The sequence below is a fragment of the Saimiri boliviensis genome, chromosome 8 (genome assembly GCF_048565385.1).
Source record: "Saimiri boliviensis isolate mSaiBol1 chromosome 8, mSaiBol1.pri, whole genome shotgun sequence".
Lineage (NCBI taxonomy): Eukaryota > Metazoa > Chordata > Mammalia > Primates > Cebidae > Saimiri > Saimiri boliviensis.
In genome coordinates this window covers 14926808-14954259 of record NC_133456.1, presented here as the reverse complement: position 1 = coordinate 14954259, position 27452 = coordinate 14926808, and the positions used below count along the sequence as shown (strand labels likewise).

The following is a 27452-nucleotide window of genomic DNA, read 5'->3' as shown; positions in this document are numbered from 1 at the left end:
GGGGCCGGGCCACCCGGCCGCCTGAGGGGCGGGGCCTGGGCGGGGCCGCGCCTTGCAGTGGTGACAGAGGAGTCCTCTCTCTCTTCGCAGCTCTGCGTGGACTCAGGGCCTCCACCTCATCGGGCGCCTCCCCCCTCCCCCCGGCACTCCGCATCTCCTGGCCTAGGTCCCTGGCCACAGAGTGGCAGCTGCCTAGCCCTTTGTTCACACAAAGATGCGTCCATTACTCTCTGTGATACCGCAGAGCTTCCTCTAGGCCAGGGCTTTACCAGAATCTCCCTCCTTTGCTTGTTTGCAATTAAATTAAAATCCTTCTTTCACATACATGTTGCACTTAACATTACTAACCACTGCGTTAGAGATGATACTGCTACCTTTTTGAAAATCAGCATCCACATGAAAAGATGTTCAACAATGAGGCATGATAGGTAGACCATGTCCTCGGGACGCAGCAACCACGGTGACTGTACAGTCAACACAGTGAGCCTCAGCATTTGCATTGTAATTGAGGTCATTCAAGCAAAGCTATCTTCAGTAGGGAATTTCCCCCGTAGAGAGCATGTGCACTTTGATTTTACCTGTTCTTAAACTGACCCTTTGTTCATTATCATAGTAAAAAGCACACCCCTGGGTGGAGATTTCAGATGCTGATGAGACATTCGAGGTATGAAAAGCATGCACAGCTACTGTGCATGTGCACCCAGAGGACCACCCAGAACATGCTTACTAATAACACCTCTTCCCACAGCCTTGTGTATAACCATGTAAGACTCTCGTGAAAAGTATCTCCCTAGTGCCAGTCTTCACTGTTTCATCCTTATAAGCTAACCACTCTGAATCCTCACTCTCTCAGGATGTACTGTCTCTTCTGCACTTAACTTTCAAAATATTCTTTTTCCTTTACAATAAACTACTCTGCTCTATCTCCTTTGCTGTGAGTCTCTCTAAGAAGACAAGAACCAAGGTATCACAACAGATGTCAACAACAACATCAGTCAATAACAAAATGGAAATTAAAACCACAATGAGATATCACTACGCACCTATCAGACTGGCTAAAATAAATAATAGTGACAATATCAAATGCTGACATGCATGCAGAGATGCATCACTCATACATTGTGGTGGGAATGTAAACTATTACAGCCACTCTGGAAGACAGATTGACAGTTTCTTACACAACAAAATAAGCAATCACTATACAACCCAGTAATTATACTCCTGGGTATTTATCCCAGAGAAATAAAGATGTTCACACACACACACATGAACCTGTATAAATGCTTATGCAGGCATCCCCAAACTTTTTACACAGGGGGCCAGTTCACTGTCCCTCAGACCATTGGAGGGCTGCCACATACTGTGCTCCTCTCACTGACCACCAATGAAAGAGGTGCCCCTTCCTGAAGTGCGATGGGGGCCCGGATAAATGGCCTCAGGGGGCCGCATGCAGCCAGCGGACCGTAGTTAGGGGATGCCTGGCTTATAGTATCTGTACTCATACAGCCCACATCTGGAAACAACCCTGTAATGAACAGATTAATGGCCTCCCAAAGATGGGCACATTCTAACCCCTGGAAGCTGTGACTATTTTATGGTACATGGTGAACAGAATGTGATTAAATTATGCATATTGAGACAGGAGACTATTCTGGATTATCCTGGTGGGCCCAATGTAATACCAGGTATCCTAGAGGGAGGAAAGAACGCCAAAGTCAAAGAAAAAGATGTGATGTCAGAAGCAGAGGTCAGAGAGAGAGAGAGAGAGAGTTTTGAAGATGTTCTACTGCTGACTTTAAAGATTAAAGGGCAGGGCACGGTGGCTTAAGCCTGTAATCCCAGCACTTTGGGAGGCTGAGACGGGTAGATCACGAGGTCAAGAGATCGAGACCATCCTGGTCAACATGGTGAAACCCCGTCTCTACTAAAAATACAAAAATTTAGCTGGGCATGGTGGCGCGTGCCTGTAATCCCAGCTACTCAGGAGGCTGAGGCAGGAGAATTGCCTGAACCCAGGAGGCGGAGGTTGCGGTGAGCCGAGACTACACCATTGCACTCCAGCCTGGGTAACAAAAGCGAAACTCTGTCTCAAAAAAAAAAAAAAGATTAAAGAAGGGGACACAAGCCTAGAAATGCAGGCAGCCTTTAGAAACTGAAAACGTCAAAGAAACAGATTCTCCCCTAGAGCCTCCAGAAAAACACAGCCGGTCAACTCCTTGGTTTTAGGACTTCTAACCTCTAAACTACAGGATACTACATTTGGGTTGTTTCAAGCCACTGCATTTGTGGCAAATTGTTATAGCTGTAATGGGAAATGAATACAAACCCAAATGTCCTTCAGTGGGTGAATAATTAAACAAATTGTGATATATTCATACACAGAATACTACTCAGCAAAAGATAAGAGTAAAATATCAAGAGGCAACAACTTGAATGAACTTCTGGGAATAATGCTGAACCAAAAAACCAATCCCAAAAGGTTACATGCTGTACAGTTCCATTTATACAACATTTTTGAAAAGATAAAATTTGAGAAATGAAAAGCAGGTTAGTGACTGTCCAGAGTTAGGGAGGTAAGTATGGTTTTGAAAAGGCAACACAAAGAATACTCTGGTAATTAAATTCTTTTCTGTTCTTGACTACGGCCGTAGATACTGGCACATATGATTAAATTGTATAGAATTATACACACATCTTGACTTGTACACCCTCACAAATTAGCACAAGTGAAACTGGAGAAATCTGAGTAAAACAGATGGATTGTATCAATGTCAATATCCTGGTTGTGATGCAGTACTATTGATTTTCAGGATATTACCACTGCAGGAACTGGGTAAATGGTTTAGAGGAACTCTATTATTATTCCTTACAAATGCATGTGAATCTATTCAATTTCATAAGTTATCTAAATTTTTTTTATTTAATTCAAAAAATAACACACTGGATTATAAAGCTTTAATAAGATAAAAGGTTGGCCAGGCACACTGGCTCACACCTGTAATTCCAACACTTTGGGAGGCTGATGTGGGTAGATGGCTTGAGCCAGGAGTTCAAGACCAATCTGGGCAACACAGCGAGATCCCCATCTTTACAAAACAATTAAAATTAGCCAGGCGTGGTGTTGTACACCTGTAGCCCCAGCATCTCAGGAGGCTGAGGTGGGAGGATCACCTGAACCCAGCATGTCAAGATTGCAGTGAGCCATGATTTCACCACTGAACTCTAGCCTGGGTGACAAAGCAAGACCCTGTCTCAAAATAAAACAAAAGAAATGAAGACAAAAGTTTGTATACAGTACTGTTATTGTCTAATTTCGACTGCAGAATTTTTACTTTTAAAGCCAATTGGCCTATGTATCAGCAACATATTATTATTATGAAGGCAAGTTATCTTCACTGTAGAAAAATAAGAAAAAGGATAAGCAAAAAGAAGAGGGAGATCTGATTATCTTCATAATTGGGCACACTTTTTGGAGCCTACTTTTTTATATGACAATATATTCTGTTAGCAAATGTAATTATTTTTAAAATTACAAGCTAAAAAATCAACATCAGAGTCCAATTTGCCATCCAGTCATCTTTAGGTGTACTGATCAAACCTTTTTCTCAAAACGTATTAGAATACTTCTTTTTAAGTCATTGTAAATTATCTCCTTGAAGGAGAAGCATCCTTTGCTGCAGTCTGATCTCAATATCCAAGTTCTAGATCTTAAGCCATGTCCAGGCAACATTTTTCACAATCTCTGCTGTTTTTCTCCTTTGCAGTTGATGAATTCAACCTAATTACAACCATGTTAAAGAGTAGACATGCTTTATTTTCTTCAGCATCCAGAACCGTATGGGAAGCTATGGTTATCTCTTCACAGGTGGATGAACAGATTGATCAATAGTTGTAATACAGTGTGATAAGTATCTTGAATGAAAGGTATGTTCAATACCTTTTGGAAGTCAATTTTTCATTGACTATCAACATTTAAAATATTATCCTGCCTAGTAATTTCTCTGCTGGTAGTTTATTCTATATAGAAATCCTTTAAGTAAGCATGCCAAGTACACCAAAATATATATAACATGGCCCTGCAGCAACTGTTTGTAATAGCAAAACACAACAAAAAACATAAATTCTCGTCAATAAGATGCTGATTTATAAGGAAATATCTTCATGACCGTGGAGTAGAGAATTATTCTTATACAAGATATGAAAAACACTGACCATGAAGAAAGATTAATAAATGTGACACCTTTAAATTAAGAACCACTTTTCATCAAAAGTTACCATAAAAATTTGTGGAAAGAATAAAAAGCCACATGGTGGGGGAGATACTTGCAACACACATAACCAACGAAGAACCAGTATCCAGACTATCAAAAGAACTGAATATCACTCGCAATATGGCAGACACCTTGAAGGCCCTGTACAAAAGAGGCAATCCAAATGGCCAATAAATGTGACAAAGGAAGACTCAGAAATAAATGCATTTTGAAAAATAAAGAAGTTTCTTTGTAGGGTGCAAGAAAGTCAGACCTCAGAAGAATTGATTCATCAAACTTACAGAGTGAGCATTTAAAGGAAAAATCCACAAAATTACTAAGATCACCAGGCTTGCATGAGTCTGTTCAAACTGAGAACACATCAACTTTCTCACATGACCATCATATTCACAAAGGTTATGACATACATTGAGACACCAGCAGAGTAAAATTAGGAAATAAAATCATTTTTGTTATGAAGTATAGGTTTATAGGAATATTGACAGTTTTATTACTTTGGTAACACAACTAGATAGGATGCCCCTGTTATATTTTGGCTTATTTCTGGAATCAATTTTCCCCCTGACTATGCCATGGGAAAATACTAGGGCATTAGAAGCAAGGTAGAGTGTTGGTTTTTGCTTTTACAGAACCTTGTTGTGGTAAAGTTCTTTCCATTAGGGCAAATTTGACCAAATGAGTTGCTCAGCAATTTTCTGATTCCGTGCCATTAATTCAATATTTTGTATTATTCAGCCAGTTTATTTACATGGAAATAACAAGAGGTGTTGTTTAATACATAAAGACCTCTGTGACAGACTGAAAAAATGACCACAATGCTTTGCAGTTCCTCCTGTCAAAAGATGGAGTCAGGCTGTGGTATAAGCAGCCCTGTCACTTGGGGTATGTGTCCTGGCAAATACCATGGTGCTAGAGTTTGCTGTGGTGAATTAAAATGCTGTGAAGAGTCTCTGATATGTCACACCTAGAGAGCCACAGTGTAGATCTTTCAGTTCTGAAGCAAGATCATATCATCTGTAGCAAAGAAACTGCATGTTATTTGAAAAGCAACTCCAGATACACTATTAAACCCTGAAGGAACTAAGTGCCAGACCATGAAACATTACATGATGAAGAGACTGGAGCTTCCTATTATAAGGTAGATATTTAGAATCACCAAGTCATAAACTCAACTGGACCAAACAGCAATCCATCATTTAGTGGAAGTGATACTTTGGAACTGGATTAGGGCAGGTCTTGAAGACACAAGTAAGTTACACAAAGAGATGAACTAGACCCCCATGTCACCTATTTACGATGCATTGAAACCTCTCCCTCAGTTTACACTCATAGCCTCATGGGGAGCATCCTAGCTAAAGGAGAAAGAACCTGTGCTTGCTTCAAAAATGAATTTAAAATCCTGTGACAGCTGAAAATTGCCTGCTATTGCATTCTATCCCTGAATTAGTCAGGATCCTCTAGAGGGACAGAACTAATAGGATAGATATATATAAAAAGGGAAGTTTATTAAGGAATATTAACTTACCCAATCACAAGGTCCCACAACAGACCATCTGTAAGCCAAGGAGCAAGGAAAGCCAGTCCAAGTCCTAAAACTGAAGAACATGGAGTCCAGTGTTCAAAGGTGGGAAGCATCCAGCACAAGAGAAAGATGTAGGCTGGGAAGCTAGGCCAGTCTAGTCTTTTCACATTTTTCTGCCTACTTTATATTTTAGCCCTACTGACAGCTAATTAGATGGTGCCCACCCAGATTAAGGGTGGGTCTGCCTTCCCCAGCCCACTGACTCAAATGTTAATCTCCTTTAGCAACACCCTCACAGACACACCCAGGATCAATACTCTGCATCCTTCATTCTAATCAAGTTAGCACTCAGAATGAATCATCACAAGTCCACCCCTCATCAACTTGAACCCATAAACATCTCCTGAGATCACACATAATTTTCAAATAAAGATAATAATAAGGTCATAATTACACCTAACATAATACAATGATTTTTTATACAACTGGAAACACACCAATCCCCAATCAAAATACTATTGCATAAAGTTAACAATACTTAAATGCTGTTATGAAGTGAATAAATCTTATGTCACATGATAAAGGAAAAAGGAAATAAACGAAGATATTTTCTTAGTACAAGTGTACACACACACAAACATGTTTTTAACAAAAGGAGGAAATACTCATGACAGTTACAGTCCTTGTTTCTGCAGCTGGTCATGTGATCGTAACTGGTATTGATGACTACCTTCTTCTACTATCCATTCTGTATTCCCCTTGCCTTCAGCAAGCGTCTCAGCAGGTCATGGCTTTTTTCCTGGCAGAGTGACCCAAACCTTCATTCCTGAAGGGTCTGGGTCATTTGCAGTCCCACCTGGATTGGGCTTTTGTGGTTTCCCATTGACCTTACTCACAGAGCATAGTAGTACTAAGAGACACCCTAATGGATTCCCTGTATTCCATACATACTAAGTCCTTTCTTAGCCTTTGACTTAAAGGTAGGAGGAGCCCAAAGTGTCCAGGTGGCAATCTTAACTTCCAGTTTAATGGAATCGTTGTTGTGTCTCCTGGTGGCAGCATTCCTACCTCTGGAGCTAAGACCTCTAGGCCAGGAGAACGTAATGTTATGGGAAGAAGAAGCAAAAATTTGGCTAGTGGATCATTAGGGGTGATGATGAGTGGTGCCACTGCCACTTCCACCCCTTGATTCCTGGACCCATAAATCCTGGCTATGGTAGAAACAGTATCATATATTGGACGCTGATTCAGAGCATACTCAGCCTTCTGGAGAACTTTGCCCCACCCCTACAAAGAATTGTCACCTAGTTGGTGTTGCAATTGTGACTTCAAAAGGCCATTCTACCATTCTATCAATCCAGCTGCTTTAGGATGATGGTGGAACATGGTAAGACCAGTGAATTCCATGAACATGATCTCATTGTCACACTTCTTTAGCCGTTAAGTGAGTGCCTTGGTCAGAGGCAATGCTGTGTGGAATACCAGGATGGTAGAAAAGGCATTCCATGAGTCCATGGATGGTAGCCTTGGTAGAAACATTGCATGCAGGAGAGACAAACCCATATCTAAAGTAAGTGTCTATTACAGTGAGAATAAACCTCTGTCCTTTCCATGAGGAAAGAGGTCCAATATAATCACTCTGCCACCAGGTAGCTGGCTGATCACCCTGAGGAATGGTGCCATATTGGGGGCTCAGCGATGGTCTCTGCTGCTGGCAAATTGGGCAATCAGCAGTGACCATAGCCAGGTCAACTTTGGTGAATTGAAGTCCATATTGCTGAGCCCATGTGTAAGCTCCATCTCTGCCACCAAGGCCACATTGTTCATGGGCCCATTGGGTGATGACAGGGGTGGTTGGAAAAAGAGGCTGAGTAGTATCCACAGAATGGATCATCCTATCCACTTGCTTATTAAAATCCTCCTCTGCTGAGGTCACCCATTGGTGAGCACTCACAAATCTATTTCACAAGGTATTGGTCAAGGGTTTATCTTCTGGATATTCCCAGCTGGGATGAGTAGATCTAAAGTGACTAATCCACTCCACCATCCCAATCTCCCTAAGGCTTTGGATCACTTCCTCTGCACTAAACAAAGGGAAATGAGGCATTTCCACCTCACTCACAGTGGGCCATCTTTTTTTTTTAATATATTTTATTGAACTTTAGATTCTGGAGTACATGTGCAGAACATGCAGGATTGTTACATAGGTACATACATGGCAATGTGGTTTGCTGCCTCCATCCCCATCACCTATATCTGGCATTTCTCCCCATGTTAACCCTCCCAAACTCCCTACCCCCCACTGTCCCTCCCCTAATCCCCCCCAACAGACCCCAGTGTGTGATGCTCCCCTCCCTGTGTCCATGTGTTCTCATTGTTCAACACCTGTCTATGAGTGAGAACATGTGGTGTTTGATTTTCTCTTCTTGTGTCAGTTTGCTGAGAATGATGGTTTCCAGATTCATCCATGTCCCTACAAAGGACACGAACTCATCGTTTTTTATGTCTGCATAGTATTCCATGGTGTATATGTGCCACATTTTCCTTGTCCATTCTATCATCAATGGGCATTTGGGTTAGTTCCAAGTCTTTGCTATTGTAAACAGTGCCGCAATGAACATACGTGTGCATGTGTATAGTTAGAACTGCCTCAGTAATGGCGGTCTGCCTCAGTAGTGGCGTACTGCCTCTGTAATGGTGGACGCCCTTCCCCCCACAGAGCTGGACCATCCTGGGTCCAGCTGTGCTTACTGTGAAATTCTCAATCTAGAGTGTTTCAGATTGCTGGTCTTTGTGGGGGTGGGACCCGCCAAGCCAGATAACCTGGCTGCCTGTTTCGGCCCCCTTTTTTTCAGTTGAATGGGCAACTCTGTCTCCAGGCATTCCAGGCACCACTTAAAATGGCTGCTCAGATTTTTGTAAATTTTTGTGTGGAGACCCACTGCGCTGGCTGAAACAGCCATGCTGGAAACTCATGGCACTTTTCCGCCTGGGAATCTCCTGGTCTGCGGACAGTGAAAACTCGTTTGGAAATGCAGTGATCACTTACCCTCTGCGTTCTCGCTGGGAAGTGCACTCTAGAGCTGTTGCTATTTGCCCATCTTGGCTGGGCCGTCTTTTAATGCATATTTCAGCTAACCAAGCAAATAAACTTATTAGAACCTTTTTTAATTTCCCAAGCTGCAACGTTAAATGCAGAGTCCCTACTTCGTTGGCTCAAATCAATAAATTCAGCCTGACCCAACTCTATGTTCCTTCCACTATTATCCCACATTCTTAATATCCATTCCCATGCCTGTTCTCCAGATTTCTGCTTATATAAATTAGAAAACTCAAGCAGCTATTTTTGAGTGTAGTGTACCTTCTCATGGGTCAGACTCTTAATCTCACCTCTAGGGGCCCACTGCGACTTTAGTCTAGTTATAGGTCTAGTAGCAAATAGAGGTGTTGGGGGTGGCTCCTGAGGAGAATCAACATTATCTTGCCTGGCAACTGCCTCAGGGGAGGCCATCACTGTTGCCTTGGGCAGCACAGGGTTTATCTCCTTAGACTAAGGTGGAAAGGCTGATGGCAGCATGGGTCAGGGAGGGGAGGTTGCCACTATTGGGGATGGGGAAGCTGTTCCTCCTGGACAAAAAGATTCATCAGAGTTTACAAACTCAGTGTCCCCAGCTTCATCAGGGTCCTCCCACAAGTCCCCATTCCAAGTTGCAGGGTCCCATTCTTTTCCAGTCAATGCCCTCACTTTAACAGTAGACAACAGCGAGGCTATGCATGCACATTTCATTGCAGGTCAGCCACTCGCATGATAAGAGCTTGTATCTGTTTTTCCACAGTTTCACCTCTTTCTCTACAGGAGATAAGACTCTCACTCAGGGCAATCTTAGCAGATTTGAAGCTCAGTATCTGCTTCTGAAGCTGGGAGTTAGAATTCCAGTTAGAATCATTTTGTTTCATCACTTTGTCCACTGAACTTAGGAGCAACCAATCAGCTTCATTATGTTCCTTGGTTCTCCACATATGATCGAAGTTATTACGTATAGCATCACTAAACCCCTTAACTCTCACAAGCAGTGAATCAGGAGTGTCAAATGCATTTTTTTTGCATAGCTCTCTAAACAGTTCATGCCAAGGACCATCAGTGTTCTCCAAAATATTAGAAGTAGAGTCCTTCACATTTTTGGGTCTAATCATATTAAGCAGCCAACTCCAGAAACCCCAAAACCAATGAAAGAACTCCATCCTTAACATTCTGTTCCTTTAGAATCACTCTTGGTACCAAAATCTCTATTAGTCAGGGTTCTCTAGAGGGACGGAATTAATAGGAGACATATCTATATGAGTTTGTTAAGTATTAACTGACATGATCACAAGGTTCCACAATAGGCCATCCGCTGAGGAGCAAGGAAAGCCAGTCCAAGTCCTCAAAATGAAGAACATGGAGTCCGATGTTCAAAAGCAGGAAGCATCCAGCACAAGAGAAAGATGTAGGCTGGGAGGCTAGGCCACTCTAATCTTTTCATGTTTTTGTGCCTGCTTTATATTTTGGCCATGCTGGCAGATGATTAGATGGTGCCCACCCAAATTAAGGGTGGGTCTGCCTTTCCCAGCCCACTGATTCAAATTTTAATCTCCTTTGGCAACACCCTCACAGACACACACAGGATCAATACTTTACATCCTTCAATCCAATAAAATTGTTACTCAGTATCAACCATCACAATCCCCATTCATGAGTGGCCCTAAAAGACAGTGGGGAGGGGAAATCCTGTAAGTAGAGCTTCAAACAGTACACCTGGTTCTCAACATGTTGTAAAGGAAGAAGTGGCCTGAGTAAGAATATATATGGACCCTCAAGCAGTGATGAATGGCTTATCTGGTTGGTCGGGCCTTAGAAAGAGCAAAATTCAAACATCTGGGGAAGAAGCATATGGCTAGACCTAAGGGAGTGGGAACAAAATGTGTGGCTTTTTAAAATCTCATACCAATGCCCACCAATGGGCATCTGCTGCAGAGGGAGCACTCAACAGCCAAGTGGATAGGATGACTCCTCCAGTAGAGGTCAGCTAGCTCCTCTCCATTTCAACCTCTGCATTTGCACATTGTGCTCAGGAAAAGAGTATAGTTGTGTTGGCAGGATTGGAGGCTATTCATTCACCCAATAAAACAGCATGGGTTTCCTCTCACCAAAGGTGATCTAACTACTACCACTCTTAATGTCCAATCTGTCAGCATCAGAGAGCAATGCCAAGCCCTTGATGTGCTACATTCCTGAAGAAAACCAACTAGCTATTTTGTAGGAAGATGATTATATTCTACCCTGGGGGCCAACAACTCATCCTTACTGGGATTCATACATTATATATCTTATAAATAATCTTTGTAAAAATTACTACTTTATTAAGTGTTGATCTTTTAATGCATACGAATTTAATCATTTTGTGTGATGAAATGGTGAGTATGCATAAAGCACTGCTGCTGTACACAGAAGTATGATGTTGACTCAAGAAAATACATGCGCAGTTGTTTGAGTTGTGAACTGAACTAGCTGGTTTTATCATGGGACATCATTTTTACTTTAAAAGAATGAATAATAGAACTATCATTATTTTGACCTAAGTATTTGTCAGGCATTTTCTCAAAAATAAACTAAGTTAGAATCCGCGACTTTAAGAAAAATGATTGACAGTACTTGTTGCCAGTGATAAAATTTGAGCTTTCAAGTGAAAATTTGAATTTTAGAAAATTCGTATGTGGTAGCATGAACACAACAGCTTTCCAGTAATTAAAGACTTTTCTGATGACAGTGGTGGTAGTATGAGTGAAGGCAATTCTTTTTTGATATTGTACAATACTGTAAAATGAAATGTGTCAACTTTTGGAAAATTTACATAACTAATTGAACCAATATTTTCCAATGATTTTACAAAGTTATGCATGAGTAAGAGGTGCATTCAAGTGAAGGGCCAACTGATTTTAATGTAATGAGCACAAAATTTCAAACAGTTTTATATTCTACATTACAAAAGTCTACCACTTGTCAAGTTCCGGCAGAGTATAAGCAGTAATTTGAAAAGGTAGAATTACTTGAAAAGGCTTTTAAACTACCCCTCCATTTCCAACTATATATCTGTATGAGGTAGGTTTTCTTCATATACTTCAATAAAAACAATAATACAGAAGAAACATTAAGTGACATTAAAGAAATTTTAAAAAGTGAAAAATAATACCATTTTTTCACTCATTTTTTCTTGTGGGAAATATAATTTATCTCATAAAAGTCTGTCATTCATGTATGAGTTTATTTTTATTATTAAATAAATAAAGTACATTTTTAATTTGTTTTCATTTTTAAAGCAGTAAACACTGGTAGATATACAACACATCAACGAGATTCTAGGATTCTCAATAATTTTTGAGACTGTAAGTTGATCATGAAACCAAAATGTTTGAGAGTTTCTTCTCTACTTTTTTTTTTTTTTTTTTGAGACGGAGTTTCGCTCTTGTTACCCAGGCTGGAGTGCAATGGCGCGATCTCGGCTCACCGCAACCTCCGCCTCCTGGGTTCAGGCAATTCTCCTGCCTCAGCCTCCCGAGTAGCTGGGATTACAGGCACGTGCCACCATGCCCAGCTAATTTTTTGTATTTTTAGTAGAGACGGGGTTTCACCCCGTTGACCAGGATGGACTCGATCTCTTGACCTCGTGATCCACCCGTCTCGGCCTCCCAAAGTGCTGGGATTCCAGGCTTGAGCCACTGCGCCCGGCTCTTCTCTATTTTTTAAATCCATTTACTGTTTCATTGATTTTCATTCCAGTCTTTATTTCCTTCATCTTTTCCCTTTTTTTTTTTTTTTTTTTTTTTTTTTGAGATAGAGTCTCACTCTGTCACCCAGGCTGGAGTGCAGTGGCATGATCTTGGCTCACTGCAACTTCCACCTCCTGGGTTCAAGCAATTCTCTGCCTCAGCCTCTGAGTAGCTGGGATTATAGGTGCCTGCCACCACGCCTGGCTAATTTTTGTATTTTTAGGAGAGACGGGGTTTCACCATCTTCACCAGTCTGGTCTTGAACTTCTGACCTCGTGATCCACCCTCCTCAGCCTCCCAAAGTGCTGGGATTAGAGGCATGAGCCAATGTGCCTGGCCTCCTTCCTCTTTTTCATTTGAGAATAATTTTCTTTTTCTAGTTTTCTAAAGTGGAAGTTTGGATAATGAACTTAAACTCTTGCTTCTTTTTTAATAAGCATTTAAAGTCATAAATTCCCATCTTAAGCTTTGCTTTAGCTACATCCCATAAAATTCATTTTTTATGTTTTCATCATAACTCAGTTCAAAATATTTTCTAATTTCCCTTGTAATTTATCTTTGATACATATGTTAGTTTGAAGTGTATTCTTCAATTTTCACATATTTGGGGATTTTTTGAGATATCTCTTTGTTACTTTTTTATTCCATTCTCATCAGAAACCATACTATTAATGATTTCAGTCATTTTACATTTATTAAGACATGTTTCACGGATCAGGACATGATCTTTCTTGAGAAATGTTACATGTGCACTCGAAAAGAATGTGTTCTGTGGTTGTTAGATGAAGTATTCTATACATGTCAACAAAGTCAAATTATTTAATAGTGCTGCTCAAGTCTTTTTTTTTGTTTTTTTTTTTGTTTGTTTGTTTGTTTGTTTGTTTGTTTGTTTTGAGACGGAGTTTCGCTCTTGTTACCCAGGCTGGAGTGCAATGGCGCGATCTCGGCTCACTGCAACCTCCGCCTCCTGGGTTCAGGCAATTCTCCTGCCTCAGCCTCCTGAGTAGCTGGGATTACAGGCACGTGCCACCATGCCCAGCTAATTTCTTGTATTTTTAGTAGAGACGGGGTTTCACTATGTTGACCGGGATGGTCTCGATCTCTTGACCTCTTGATCCACCCGCCTCGGCCTCCCAAAGTGCTGGGATCACAGGCTTGAGCCACCGCGCCCGGCAAGTCTTTAATATCCTTACTGATTTTTTGATCTACTTGTTCTATCAATTATTAAGAGAGGAACGTTGAAATTTCATCATAATTATGGATTTGTCTATTTTTCCTTGCTGTTCTGTTCATTCCTGCTTTGTTGCTTTTGTTGAAATTCTGTAATTAGGATTGTTATGTGTTCTTGATGAATCACACATTTCATCATTATGAAATGTCTCTCTTTGTGTGTGGCTATCTTCCTTTTCCTGAAGCCTACTTTTCTAATATTAATACAGCCTTATATCTTTCTTATTATTAGTATTTGCATAGTATACAATTTTTCTTCCCCTTACTTTTAATCTAATTGTGCCTTATGTTTAGAGCACATTTCCTGCCATGCACACTGGCTCACACCTGTAAATCCGACTTGGGGAGGCCGAGGCAGGAAGATCACTTCAGCTCAGAAGTTCAAGACCATCCTGGAAACATGGTACAACCTCATCACTACAAAAAATTTTAAAATTAGCCAGGCGTGGTGGTGCTTGCCTGTCATCTCAGGTACTCAGGAGGCTGAGGTGAGAGGATCACTTGAGTGTAAGAGGTTGAGGCTGCAGTGAGCCATGATTGCACCACTGCATTCCAGCCTGGGCAACAGAGAGAGATTCTGCCTCAAAAAAATAAAAAGAAAGGGAATTTCCTGTAGACAGCATATAGCTGGGTCTTTCTTTTTCAATCTAAAAATCTGTCTTTTTATTGGATTATTCAAATTCTTTACACTTAATGTAATTATTTATATGGTTGAGTTTAAGTCTACCATCTTGCTATTTCTTCTCTATTCCATTTGTTCTCTAACCCATCTTTTCTCTTTTCCTGCCAAATCTTGGATTAACTGTTTGTTTGTATATATATATATGGCAGGTTAGGAGATTAAATTGAATACAAAAAATAATACATATATATTAAATGGAATACATAGATTAAATGGAATACATAAAATAATACACATATATTATTTTTTAGTGGTTGCCTAAGTGTTTTCAATATGTCTTTAAATTATTACAACTTACCTTCAATATGGAATACACATAGATTAAATGGAATACATAAAATAATACACATATTATTTTTTAGTGGTTGCTTGAGTGTTTTCAATGTCTTTAAATTATTACAACTTACCTTCAAATATTGATATGGTTTAGCTCTATGTCCCCACCCAAATCTCATCTTGTAGCTTCCATAATTCCCACATGTTGTGAGAGAGACCCAGAGGGAGATAATTGAATCATGGGGTGGGTCTTTACTCTGCTGTTCTCATGATATTGAATGGGTCTCACGAGATCTGATGGTTTAAAAAAATGAGGTTCTTTGCACAAGCTCTCTCTTTGCCTGCTGCCATCCATGTAAGATGTTAATTGTTCCTCCTTGCCTTCTGCCATGATTGTGAGGCTTCACCAGCCATGTGAAACTGTAAGTCTAATTAAACCTCTTTCTTTTGTAAATTGCCCAGTCTCAAGTATGTCTTTATCAGCAGCATGAAAACGGACTAATACATAGTATATCACTTCACATTTGATTTAATTTTTTGAAGAAATTTTAAAACAAATTAGATGGGCACGGTGGTATGTGCCTGTAGTTCCAGCTATGTGGGAGGCTGAAGGAAGAGGATCACCTGAGCCTGGGGAGGTCGAGGCTGCAGTGAGCCATAATCATTCTACTGCACTCCAGCCTGAGCAACAGAGTAAGACTATCTCAAAAACAAATAAAAAAGAAAGAAATTTTAGAATTTTAAGTCTTTTTACTAACAAAACTATCATTTTTGGCCCACTTCATTTCTTTGTACAGATACAAATTTCCATCGGTATCATTTCTGTTCAACATTTAAAAACCAATCATGGGCCAGGTGCAGTGACTCACACCTGTAATCCCAGCACTTTGGGAGGCTGAAGTGGATGGAGTACTTGAGACCAGGAGTTTAAGACCAGCCTATCCAACATGGCAAAACCCCATCTCTACTAAAAATACAAAAATTAGCTGGGCATGTTGGCACACACCTGTAATCCCAGCCACTTGAGAGGCTGAGACATAAGAATCACTTGAATGCAGGAGGCAGAGCTTGCAGTGATCTGAGATCATGACTCTGCACTCCAGCCTAGGCAAAAGAGTGAAACTGTATCTCAAAAAAAAAAAAAAATTAAAGTAATAAAAAAAAAAATCATGCCTTCCAACAGTTTCCCAAAGTCTGAACTCATTCCAGCATTAATTGAAAAAGTCCAAGTCCAAAGTCTCATCTGAGACAAGGCAAATACCTATCATCTATGAGCCTGTAAAGTCAAAAACAAGTTAGTTCTTCCTAGATAAAATGTGAGTACAGGCATTGAGTAAAATGTTCCCATTCCAAGTGGGATAAATTGGCCAAAACAAAAGGCCTACAGGCCCCATGAAAGTCTGAAACCCAACAGGGCAGTCTTTAAATTTTAAAGCTCCAAAATAATATCTTTTGACCCATGTCTCACATCCAGGGCACACTGATGTAAAAGGTGGGCTCCCAAGGCTTTGGGCAGCTCCTCCTATGTGGACCTGCAGGGCATAACCCCCCATGGCTGCTTTCATGGGCTGGCATTAAGTGCCTGTGCTTTTCCAGGCACACAGTACAAACTGCCAGTGGATCTACCATTCTGGGGTCTGGAGGACAGTGGCCCTCTTCTCACAGCTCCACTAGACAATGCCCCAGTGGGGACTCTGTGTGATGGCTCCAACCCCACATTTCCCTTTTGCGCTGTCTTAGAAGAGATTCTCCATGAGGGCTCTGCCACTGCAGCAGACTTCTGCCTAGACATCCAAGCATTTCCATACATCTTCGGAAATCTAAGTGGAGGTTCTCAAACATCAACTTTGTTTTTGCACACCCACAGGCCCAACACACATGAAAGCTGCAAAGGCTTGAGACATGCACCCTCTGAAGCAATGGCCTGAGCTGTACCTTGGCCCATTCTAGCCATGGCTGGAGCTTCAGCAGCTGGGACACAGGAATCCGTGTCTCAAGGCTGCACAGAGTGGCAGGGTCCTGGGCCTGGCCCACAAAACCATTTTTCCCTCCTAGGCCTCTGGGCCTGTGATGGGAAGGGCTACCATGAAGATCTCTGACATGCCCTGGAGACATTCTCCCCATTATCTTGGCTATTATTTCCCCATTATCTTTGGCTCCTCATTACTTATGTAAATTTCTGCAGCTGGCTTGAACTTCTCCCCAGAAAATGGATTTTTCTTTTCTACTGCATAGGCAGGCTGCAAGTTTTCTGAACTTTTATGTTCTGCTTCCCTTTTAAACATAAGGTCCAATTTCAGAACATCTCTCTATGAATGCATATGACTGACTCTACACTTTTAAAAAAAGCCAGGTCACCTCTTGAATGTTTTCCTGCTGAGATACTTCTATCAGATACCCTAAATCATCTCTCTCAGGTTCAAAGTTCCAGAGATCTCTAGGGCTGGGACAAAATGCCACCAGTCTCTTTCCTAAAGCATAGCAAGAGTGACCTTTGCTCCAGTTCCCAAGAAGTTCCTCATCTCCGTCTGAGACTACTTCAGCCTGGACTTCACTGTCCATATCACTATCAACATTTTGGTGAAAGTATTCAACAAGTCTCTGGGAAGTTCCAAACTTTCCCACATTTTCCTGTCTTCTTCTGAGCCCTCCAAACTGTTCCAACCTCTATGAATTACCCAGTTCCAAAGTTGCTTCCACATTTTCAGGTTATCTTTATAGCAATATTCTACTCTTCCAGTACCAATTTTATGTATTAGTCAATTTTCAAACTGCAAAAAATAACTACCTGAGACTGGGTAATTTACAAACGAAAGAGGTTTAATTGACTCACAGTTTCACATTGCTGGGGAGGCCTCAGGAAACTTACAATTATGTTGGGAGGCAAAGGGGAAGCAAGGCATGGCTTACACGGTGGCAGGAGAGACAGCAAGCAAGTGGGGAACTGCCAAATACATTTAAACCATCAGATCTCATAGAACTCACTCACCATCATAAGAACAGCATGGAGGAAACCACCTCCCTACCAGGTTCCTCCATAGACATATGAGATTACAATTCAAGATGAGGTTTGGGTGAGGACACAGAGCCCAACCATATCAGCTACCTTACCCTTGATATTAAGGTATGAATCTTGTAGGACCTCTACTGACCACCCAAGTACTCAGTGAGATCCCTCCTCTCTGGTTGGATGAAACTTGAATGTCTCCCAGTACTCTGTGAGTTCTGAGAATCGCTCAGCTCATGGCTCCCTGGCATTTGTTCTTCGCATAGTCACCTCAAAATTTACCCTATTGATGTGCAAATTAGCATTCAGCCAAAGACTGAAAGGGAGTGCTCTGCAGATTTCTGGAACTTTCTCTGCATATCTTCATCCTATATAGCAGAGTTTGGCAAACTTCTCTCTATATAGCTAGATAGTAATACTTGAGGCTTTCTAGACCGCACATAGTCTCTGCTATATTCTTTTTTTTAAAACAAATCTTTTAAAAATATATAAATCGGGCCGGGCGCGGTGGCTCAAGCCTGTAATCCCAGCACTTTGGGAGGCCGAGGCGGGTGGATCACGAGGTCAAGAGATCGAGACCATCCTGGTCAACATGGTGAAACCCCGTCTCTACTAAAAATACAAAAAATTAGCTGGGCATGGTGGCGCGTGCCTGTGATCCCAGCTACTCAGGAGGCTGAGGCAGGAGAATTGCCTGAACCCAGGAGGCAGAGGTTGCGGTGAGCCGAGATCGCACCATTGCACTCCAGCCTGGGTAACAAGAGTGAAACTCCGTCTCAAAAAAAAAAAAAAAAAAAAAAAAAAATATATATATATATATATATATATATATATATATATATTAATCATTCTTATCTTAGGCCTGTACAAACAGACTATGTCTTGAATTGGTCCACAATCATAGTCTGCCAACCTCTGCTGTACAGTATTCCGATCTGCAAACTACAGATACCTAGCCTTCCTGAACTCCAATCTCTGTCTCCTTCTCTTAGTGACATCAGTGTTCTGTTTTGGTTTCCCTCTGTGCCATCTGAAAATTGCCTCCACAAAGGAGTTCTAATTATAGAACTCACTTCGCTTGTTTTCCTTCTCTCTAGGATCACGGTCCTATACTGCCTATCGTCCTGATATCTGAAGTTATTTATTTTATTCTGTCCAGTTTTCTAATTGTTTATAGTGGGAAGGCAAGTTCTTTACTGGATATTCCTTAATGACGCTACAATATCATTTTGTGTCTTTTAAAATATAGATAATAGACTATTATCTAGAGATTTCTAGATCTCTTGATCTGAAATTTCCAGATCACTCTTTTTGTTTAAAACAAATTCCTAAGCAAAGACAGGAGTTAACCCAGATTTTGATAAATTTCTAATATATCTGGTGATGAAGTTGATCTCAGAATCTCTTTGGGTACTTCTTTCTCTTCCCATACCCCTTGCTGTGAGACACCTGACTTTCTTAGATAAGGCAATCACATAGAAATGTAGGGAAAAAAAGAAGTTGCGGGACTTGGGAATCTTTGTTCTTTCCTTTTCATTACTCCTCTGGATACTCGAGACCCAAGTCCTCAGTCGTCTGAAATTTCTGTTTTGCAACTGGTGACCTGCAGGAAAGCAATATGTGTGAAAGGTAAAGCTAGGTTTTTGGTTTTTTTTTTTGTTTTTTTTTTTTTTTTAAAGATGGAGTCAGCCAGGCTGGAGTGCAGTGACACAATCTCGGCTCACTGCAACCTCTGCCTCCTGGGTTCAAGCAATACTCCTGCCTCACCCCTTGGGTAGTTGGGACTACAGGCACCCATCACCATGCCCAGCTAAATTTTTTGTATTTTTAGTAGAGATGGGGTTTCACCATGTTAGCCAGGATGGTCTTGATCTCTTGACCTGGTGGTCCGCCCACCTCGGCCTCCCAAAGTGCTGGGGTTACAGGCGTGAGCCACCACGCCCGGCCAGCAAAGCTAGCTTTTAAAGCTCATGCTGTTGACCTATAGAAGGAAACTTAAAGGTCATTAAGTAAAGACATAGCACTTGCACCAAAGAAGTCATAAAGGACAAACGTGTGATGAGGGACAGTCCCTAACCAGCAATAGGAAAGTCCTCAATTGTTCGGCTACCTTGGAAGACTGCTTGCAATCTAAGTTTATGGATTCTGATTTCTTTCACTCAACATAATGTTTTTGTAAATTTCATCCATGTCATTGTGTATATTCATAGTTTATTTTTATTCTTTTTCTCATTTTTAAAATGTTATTTGCTTTTTCTTTTTATTTATTTTTAAATTGACAAAGTTTCTTCTTCTTATTGCTGAGTACTATTTCATTGTTTATCACTCAACTGTTGACATTTGGATTGTTTGCAGATCCTGGCTATTATAAATACAGATGCAATACCACATTCATATAAAAGACTTTGAGTGGTGACAAAAGTTCTTTGCCTGGCCAAACTTGAGTCAGTCTTCTAAACTTTCTCCTAGCTCTGTGTATGCACTTCCTTGTAAAATCTACTTTTAGCAAAAGAACCCTGCTAAGTCCCTTTAGCCAGAATTCCCATTCTTGATATCTGATTATCCTCATTATCTGATCAGATTCTTCATGCTCTCCCATCCCCCAGGTGATGTCTGCTTCTTAAGCAAGAATCCTGTTAGGTCAGATTAGCCAGGATCCACCTTATTCCTTACTATGGTTTCATTGTGTTCCCCAAAGTTTATGTGTTGGAAACTTTATCCCCAAAACAAAAGTATTCAGAGATGGGCCTAATGGGAAGTGTTTAAGTCATGAGGACTCCACCAATTAATACATTATAATCAAATTTTATAAAAGAATTAATGAAATGTTTATCGCATCTGTATTCAGGAGTTCAAGACCAGCCCGGACAACAAGATGAAACCCGGTCTCCACTAAAAGTACAAAAATTAGCTGGGCATGTTGGTGCATCCCTGTAGTCCCAGCTACTCGGGAGGCTGAGGTGGGAAGATTGCTTGAGCCTGCGTGGTCAAGGTTGCAATGAGCTGAGATTATGCTGCTGCACTCCGGTCTGGGCAACAGAGTCAGACTCTGTTTCAAAAAAAAAAAAAAAAAAAGGGGGGTAGAGATTGGTGGATAACCACTGTTCTGATTACTATCAGATTAGATTTGCATGTTATTGAACCTCATATAAATGGAGCCATACAGCAAATGCTCTTTTGTGTCTGGCTTCTTATCCTCCACATATTTTTTCCAAACATCATTTCTGAGATTCATCCTATAGGACCTAGAATTAACCAAGGCAGATAGCTATTGGATTTTGAGACTTACTGTAAAGGCATGGTAATTAAGACAGGGTTGTATTGGCATAAGATGTCATCCTGGACCCCTCTTGATTCTAATAGGGATGGCACCGTATCTAGGAGGCTGCAGAAAAAAATCTGGAGGCAGTGAACCCCTGGGCTCAAGCAATCTGCCTTCCTCAGCCTTCCAAAGTGCTGAGATTGCAGGTGTGAGCCACTGTCCAGCCTCTACCAATCTTTAGTCACATAAATATTCACATGCACCTTCTTTCCATATGCAAAACACACTAATCCTCTCTGTTGAGAAGTGCTGAGTGTATGATCGTTGAAAACTGCTGAGTATACGATGGACTATACTGTTTGCTAAGAACAGTGGCAAGGAAAACCTAGCCCGCCCGCACCTCAAGTGGAAAACTACTTGGGACATTCTAGAGTAGCAAAACAGTATATGTATATCATACACCAGTTAAAACAATTCTTTAAGCATGGAATATGTGACCCTGCCCCTGTGGCTCCCTCGTGGAGAATACTTTCTGGTTTGTCCTTGATCAGTGGTAACCAGGCACCAGCTGCCTACCTAGTTTACCTTGGTTCTATGAGAAAACACAGAATACCCGTTTGTTCATAATAATCACCTGTTCAGAGAGAATAAATACATGGGTCAGATTCTGCTCAAGGCCCTCAGACCAGAATGCTGTCAGCCCCAAGGCTCTCAGCTCAGAAGGCTGTCGGTCCAACTTTGCTGTTCTATCTAGGTGTCTGCTTCCGTCTGGGTTGGGGTCTCTACGGCCAAGCTGGTCTTGGTACCTCTCCAAAAAGGAGGAGGCAACTTCAAAGTTTCATAAACAAAGAGGGAAACTGGAAGCAACAGTGTGCTCTGCATCATACCAGAGAAATACCCTGGGACCACAGGGTAACAAGGGAAATGAGCCAGAATTATTCAGCACCCCAACCCATCATCTCCCTAACCCTCAGCCCTCTGCTTTCCATAGAGCCCGATTAAAGTGATCTGGTGCTCAAGGCTTGGAGAAGGAAGGACAGAAATAGGCAGAAAATAGAGGTTATGGTTTGAACTGTAGTGCCCTGACCCCTCTCCTGTTTCCAGCCTCTCTCGCTTCCTCCTTCGCAGATACAACAACTAGCAAACTCGGCTATAAAGCTCTGTGTGGAAATGCTGATGGCCATGGAGAGCATAGGCAGCAAAACCCAACTGTCTAAAACCATTCATCCAACTCACAACTGGGTAGGCAGAGACTTCCTCTCTCACTCTTTAGTTTAAAAAGAATCATCAGCATCTTCCTAAGCTTAATGCGAGGTTAAGTTCTCTTCAGCGTCCCCAACACCCAGGCCAGTAGACATGCAGAACACAGGACTCTCCAAACATTTATTCAGTTGATTTTTGAAAATTCCAAACTCCATAACTGCCTCAACACAACTTGTGGTGTCCCTGAAAGCAGCCACTAGGGCACTGAGGAAGGGGGTGCCAACAATGGGTTGCCCCAAGAGAGCTGGTGGGGCAGAGGCTGTTCACTCACAGAGGGACCCACACTGGGCTACAGGGGAACTTCTCCCAGCCCCAGACAACTGAGCCAGAGTGGAAGTCCCAGGCCTCACACCTCTCCAGGGACCTGGGAATGCCTCCTTCACTCTCTCTGAGCAATCGCCCAGCTGGCTGGTTTCACAAAGTCTCAGGTGGGAGTCCAGAAACCAGAACCACGTCTAACACTTGCTTCAAGGTTGATGATGTCTCTTCCTTCATAGATGTTCACCCAGATATCAATGAGTCACCGTGGCCCCCTGGCAGGGTGGCTGGTCCTCTAGCTGGAATTGATTCATCCCTCCTTCCCACCAGGCAGAGCACAGCCCTCGTGCAGGCACGGCGGAGGCAGGTGACCAGAGCACCAGCCAGGGACACTTTCCAGGCCCCAGTCTCCCCAGCATGCTCTATTGTGTGGATCTCCAGAGGGCCCGTGGATTCCAACTGGGATTTGCAGAAAGGGCACTGAGAAGGAGTGGGAGGCTGGAGGGGAGCCCTAGTATGAGACTCAGAAACAAAAGAGGAGTGGGCTGGGGTGATCACAGGGCCACCAGGATGCCCAGGGGCAGCACCAGATGCAGGAGTAAGCTGAGGAACACTGCTGGATACAAACAGGTAGCCTGATTCACCACTGCAATCAGCCACTTACTGTAGACGCCAATTTCTGTGTAAACTCCAGGCACCCCTTGGCGACCACAGCCAACGCCCCAGCTCACAATCCCTACCTGGACCCATGTGTCACTATATTCACAGACCAAGGGGCCCCCAGAATCTCCCTGGAGAAAGAGAAAGAAACAAACTTCAGAAATTGAAAAGGATCTATGTCAGAGCAGACTGTACAAGGTGCGGGGAAGACAGGCACACAAAGGGCATCCCCTGGCACCTCAAAGTCCCCACCGCCCAGGTGTTTGTGAATAGGACAACTGAATATGTGAACATGGGAACTAAAAAGTTAAGGGAAAAATTTTAATATGCTCTGAGAAAATGACTGCTCACTTTCCAAACCATAGCGGTTGTTAAACGTCTTGAATATCACCTCTGCAAGGCAGTCCTCGAAATCCTTATATTTAGCCTGAAGTTTCTCTACAACTCCTAACCTACATAGCTAGCTCACTCCACACTTTCAGTTCCACTCAGACAGCCCCACACCCTCCAACTCAAGCAGAAGTCTGCATGTCCTTTCCCAGGCCGCCTCTGCTGACCAACTGCCTCAATCAGAAAAAGAGGGTCCTCCTGAGCCTCTCCCTCACCCCCAGCCTCACACGCAGTCAGTCAACAAGAACCGACAGGTCAACCTGAAAAACACCTCCACCTGCCTCCCTGCCCCGGCACCACTCAAGACTCAATTTATCACTGCCTAGCTGATGAAAACAAGACTAGAGGAGGCCAAGGAGGGCAGATCATGAGGTCAGGAGATCGAGACCATCCTGGCTAACATGGTGAAACCCTGTCTCTACTAACAAATCCAAAAAATGAGCTGGACCTGGTGGCGGCCACCTATAGTCCCAGCTAATCGGGAGGCTGAGGCAGGAGAATTGCTTGAACCTGGGAGGCAGAGGTTGTGGTGAGCCGAGATCACACCACTGTACTCTAGCCTGGGTGACAGAGCGAGACTCTGTCTCAAATAAATAAATAAATAAATAAATAAATAAATAAACGACTAGACTTCAGTCTATGCACCACACAGCTCAGGAAGTGATGTATCTAAAAGGCAAATCTAATTATGCTCATCAAGCCTCCCTCCCAAGTCCTGCCAGAGCAAAATCTATAAACTTGGCATAGCACTCCAAGCCACACATACTCTGACTCCAACCCACTTCTCAGCCACATTTGCTACCTCGTTGCTCCAAATGTGTAAGGTGTCCCTTAACATGAGAAGTTCCCTCAGACCTCTGGGCCACTGTACATACATGCTATTCCCTCTCCCTACAATGCTGTTTTCCTCTTTCTAAGAAATCCAAATACTCAGCCTCTAAGAGCCACCTCAAATGCCCCCTCCTCAGAAAGGCAGCTTGGTGAAGAAGGGAGAGCATGGGTCTGGGCGCTGGTACTCATATGAGGATCCTGAAATAATGTCCTTGGATCTCACCTTCCACATTCGTACAAGGGGTGTGATGTTTATGTTGCAGGGTTGCACTGTGGGTTAACTGAGATAATGAGGGTTAATGTCCCCATTGGCATGGTGAGTGCCACATAGGAGCACCTCAAATTAGTACACCATATGTTATTAGCATTACCCACCCCAATTTTCCCACATGCCAGCAATGCCCCCAGGCAGTACTACTCCCTTTTGAAAGAATAGGCCGGGCCAAGTTAGGGCAACCATAGCAGGTTTCCCTCTACGAATATCCTTAACTCAACTAGGCATGAATAGAGGAAGCAGCAAATAACCCAGGCTCTGCCATCTAGGGCTGGAAAAAGGGCCCATGAACTTACCTGACAAGAATCCTTTCCTGGTCCTTTATAGCCACAGATCATCCCTTTCATTATTACATCTTTGGTAGATGACATGATCTTCTGCATTCTCTTATTACATTCCTCATGGTGCATGATGTATTGGTCTACCTCCTGGAGAATTTCTGTCTGAGATTTCTCTCCTAACAAAGATCATCAGTGTATGGATCTGCACGAGTGGGCAATAGGCCCCCAAGCACCCAGCATCCCTCCGGAAAAAGGCAGAGCAGTGAGTATTATCCTCATTTGACACAGGAGGCCCAAAGTTGACATGGGGAGAGGCAGATGTAAGAAATAAAATGAAGACAGGAACAGGAAGAATATTTCAGGAGAAGGAAAGGCAATGCATTGCCAGCCTGAGAAATGACAACGAAGTATCTGTCACTCCAAGTATCAGTAGTAATAGTGAGAGTGTGTCCTGTGCATCAATAAAGCATCTTTACTGTCTAGAGCAGGATCCCAGACTCTCAAGCAAGAAGTGCCCCAGAAGTACCAAATCTAGCCTCTCCCCTGGGATAGGAGGGCCAAGCCCCAACAGGAGTCTCCTGGCTCTCTCTACATCCCCAGGAACAGGAAATGCCCTGCCTACCAAGGCAGGTGCTTCCAGTGAGGAGCAGCTCTGACTGGCAGACAGCTCATCACCCCCTGAGCTGTTCCTGGGGAGAACTTTAGAGCATCTGGCTCTTCCAGGGAACCTAAAAATCCCCCCTAATCAGTCGAGCACAGTGCCCCACAAATCCACAGAAGGAGACTTTGCCCACGTGTTTCTTGTTCTCCTGGCTGAGCAACTCCATTTCTCACGACAGCAGACTTCCTAAATGGCTGCCATCAAATACTTGTGTTGCAACAAAAGAACTCAACCCAGTTTCTGGCGTCACCCAAGCCAACCAGGATCCATGGCCCTGACTGCTGCTAAACTGCTTGCCCCTCGACACCTGCCACCCACCAGGCAGTCTGCCTCCCTGCCCCTCTCTGCAGCCTTCATGTCTACTCCAGGGATAAGGGTGTCTCCTCTCTGCCCCCAGTTTGCTTCCTGCCTCGAAGTCTCACCTCTTTCTTGTGTGTTGCCCCATCCAGTCACCCAGCACCTGGTCATAGCTTTCACATGGAAATTCTCCCGAGGGATGCAGACAGGCTGGATGTTCACGGTAAAATTCACAGGATGTTGGAGCTGAAGAAGGCCAACGTCATTTTTAACGGTTGGAGTTACTGAGTACTTAGGGTGGACAAAACTTCTTTGCACAGGGACCACCACACTTGTGTTTTCATTGTAGATACTCCGATCTCCCATCTTGACACTGTACTGGAAACGTCTGTGGCTGTGGGAAAGAGGACATGCCCCTAAGAGAGGCCCTGGGAAGCATCCTTTGTGCCTTTTCCATACATTTCCAATGTTTCTCAAACTAGCCCCAACGTCCCTGGCCACTCTCCCCACCACCCCATCTCCATCACCAAAAACTCTTCCTTGATCACTCTCAGACTTGGTTTGCCTGCCCCTCTTAGACATGCCTAGTAGCAAGACTACCAATGCAGAGCCCCCACTCCGACTTCACTGTGAGTTTTGTTTCATTGTCGCCAAATTGCCAGGGCAGTGGAACTCATTGGGTGCTTAAGGCCTCCAGCCCCACGTGCCGCGCCTCACCTTAAAATGCAGTGGGCTGCCGTCAGCACCCACGCGTTGGTGACCAGGGTGCCGCCGCAGATGTGCCTGCGGCCGATCCTCACGCTCACCTGCCAGGGCCACTTCCCTTCCTCTGCGTTCACCCCTCCCACGATTCTCAGGAGGTTTCGGCCACACACTGGGGTGAGGACAGTGTAGGATGAAGAACTCCCTCAAAGACACAGGCCTTGACCCCCAGGTTCCCCGATGACACCCAGGAAGGAGGCCGTGTCCCCTGGGGCTCCGGAGCCGCACTTCAGATTCCCCGAGGGGCTAGCCACGGACAGCAGGCTCCCAGGTGGCGCTGGACCCCTGGCGCCCCGACCCCCGCCTCCGGGCCTCCCACGCCGTGAGTCACCTGGGAAGGACTCAAACAGATTGGGTGGGGGGCCCGCCGGCGGTCTTGGGGTCTGGGTCGCTGCCAGGTTCTGGCGGTTCTCCTCTGAGAGGAGAGGGGAGAGGAGTGGCGCCGCCCTGCCCGCCCAGTCCTCCCCGGGCCAGGGCTGAAGAAGCAGGAGCCAGGCCAGGAGGCCCAAGGAGCCGCCGCCAGAGCACATCTCATGGGTACCCGCTGCCCCTCTCCCAACGGCTCGCCTCCCTGCCCCGGGGGCGTTGGCGGGAACCAGGGGCTCCCGCGAGGAGCGAGGGGGCGGGGCCGGGGCTTCGGAGGGGCGGAAACGCCGGAGCCCACGTGGCCGCCGACCCTGGCCCTGCCAGATTCTTTGTCTGAATGGGAAATGTCGCC

At 43.5% G+C, this 27452-nt stretch overlaps 1 protein-coding gene across 3 annotated transcripts; it reads right to left on the bottom strand.

The window, feature by feature from the left end:
* Positions 1-86: 86 nt before the first annotated feature.
* Positions 87-27264, bottom strand: LOC101039249 (putative serine protease 42). Of its 3 annotated transcripts, XM_003926427.3 has the most exons (5): positions 27054-27264; positions 26690-26846; positions 26098-26360; positions 25030-25187; positions 22195-23369 (listed from the first exon to the last, which is right to left on the bottom strand). In XM_003926427.3, exons 1-5 carry the CDS (start codon positions 27262-27264, stop codon positions 23133-23135), a joined length of 1026 nt encoding a protein of 341 aa, XP_003926476.1. In that variant the 3' UTR covers positions 22195-23132. The 3 variants fall into 3 exon arrangements, 1 of the variants encoding a protein (XP_003926476.1); XR_012518731.1 differs by lacking the exons at positions 22195-23369; positions 26098-26360; positions 26690-26846; positions 27054-27264 and adding an exon at positions 87-5866 and having other exon boundaries at positions 25030-25112; XR_012518730.1 differs by lacking the exons at positions 22195-23369; positions 26690-26846; positions 27054-27264 and having other exon boundaries at positions 25109-25190; positions 26098-26184.
* Positions 27265-27452: the final 188 nt, after the last annotated feature.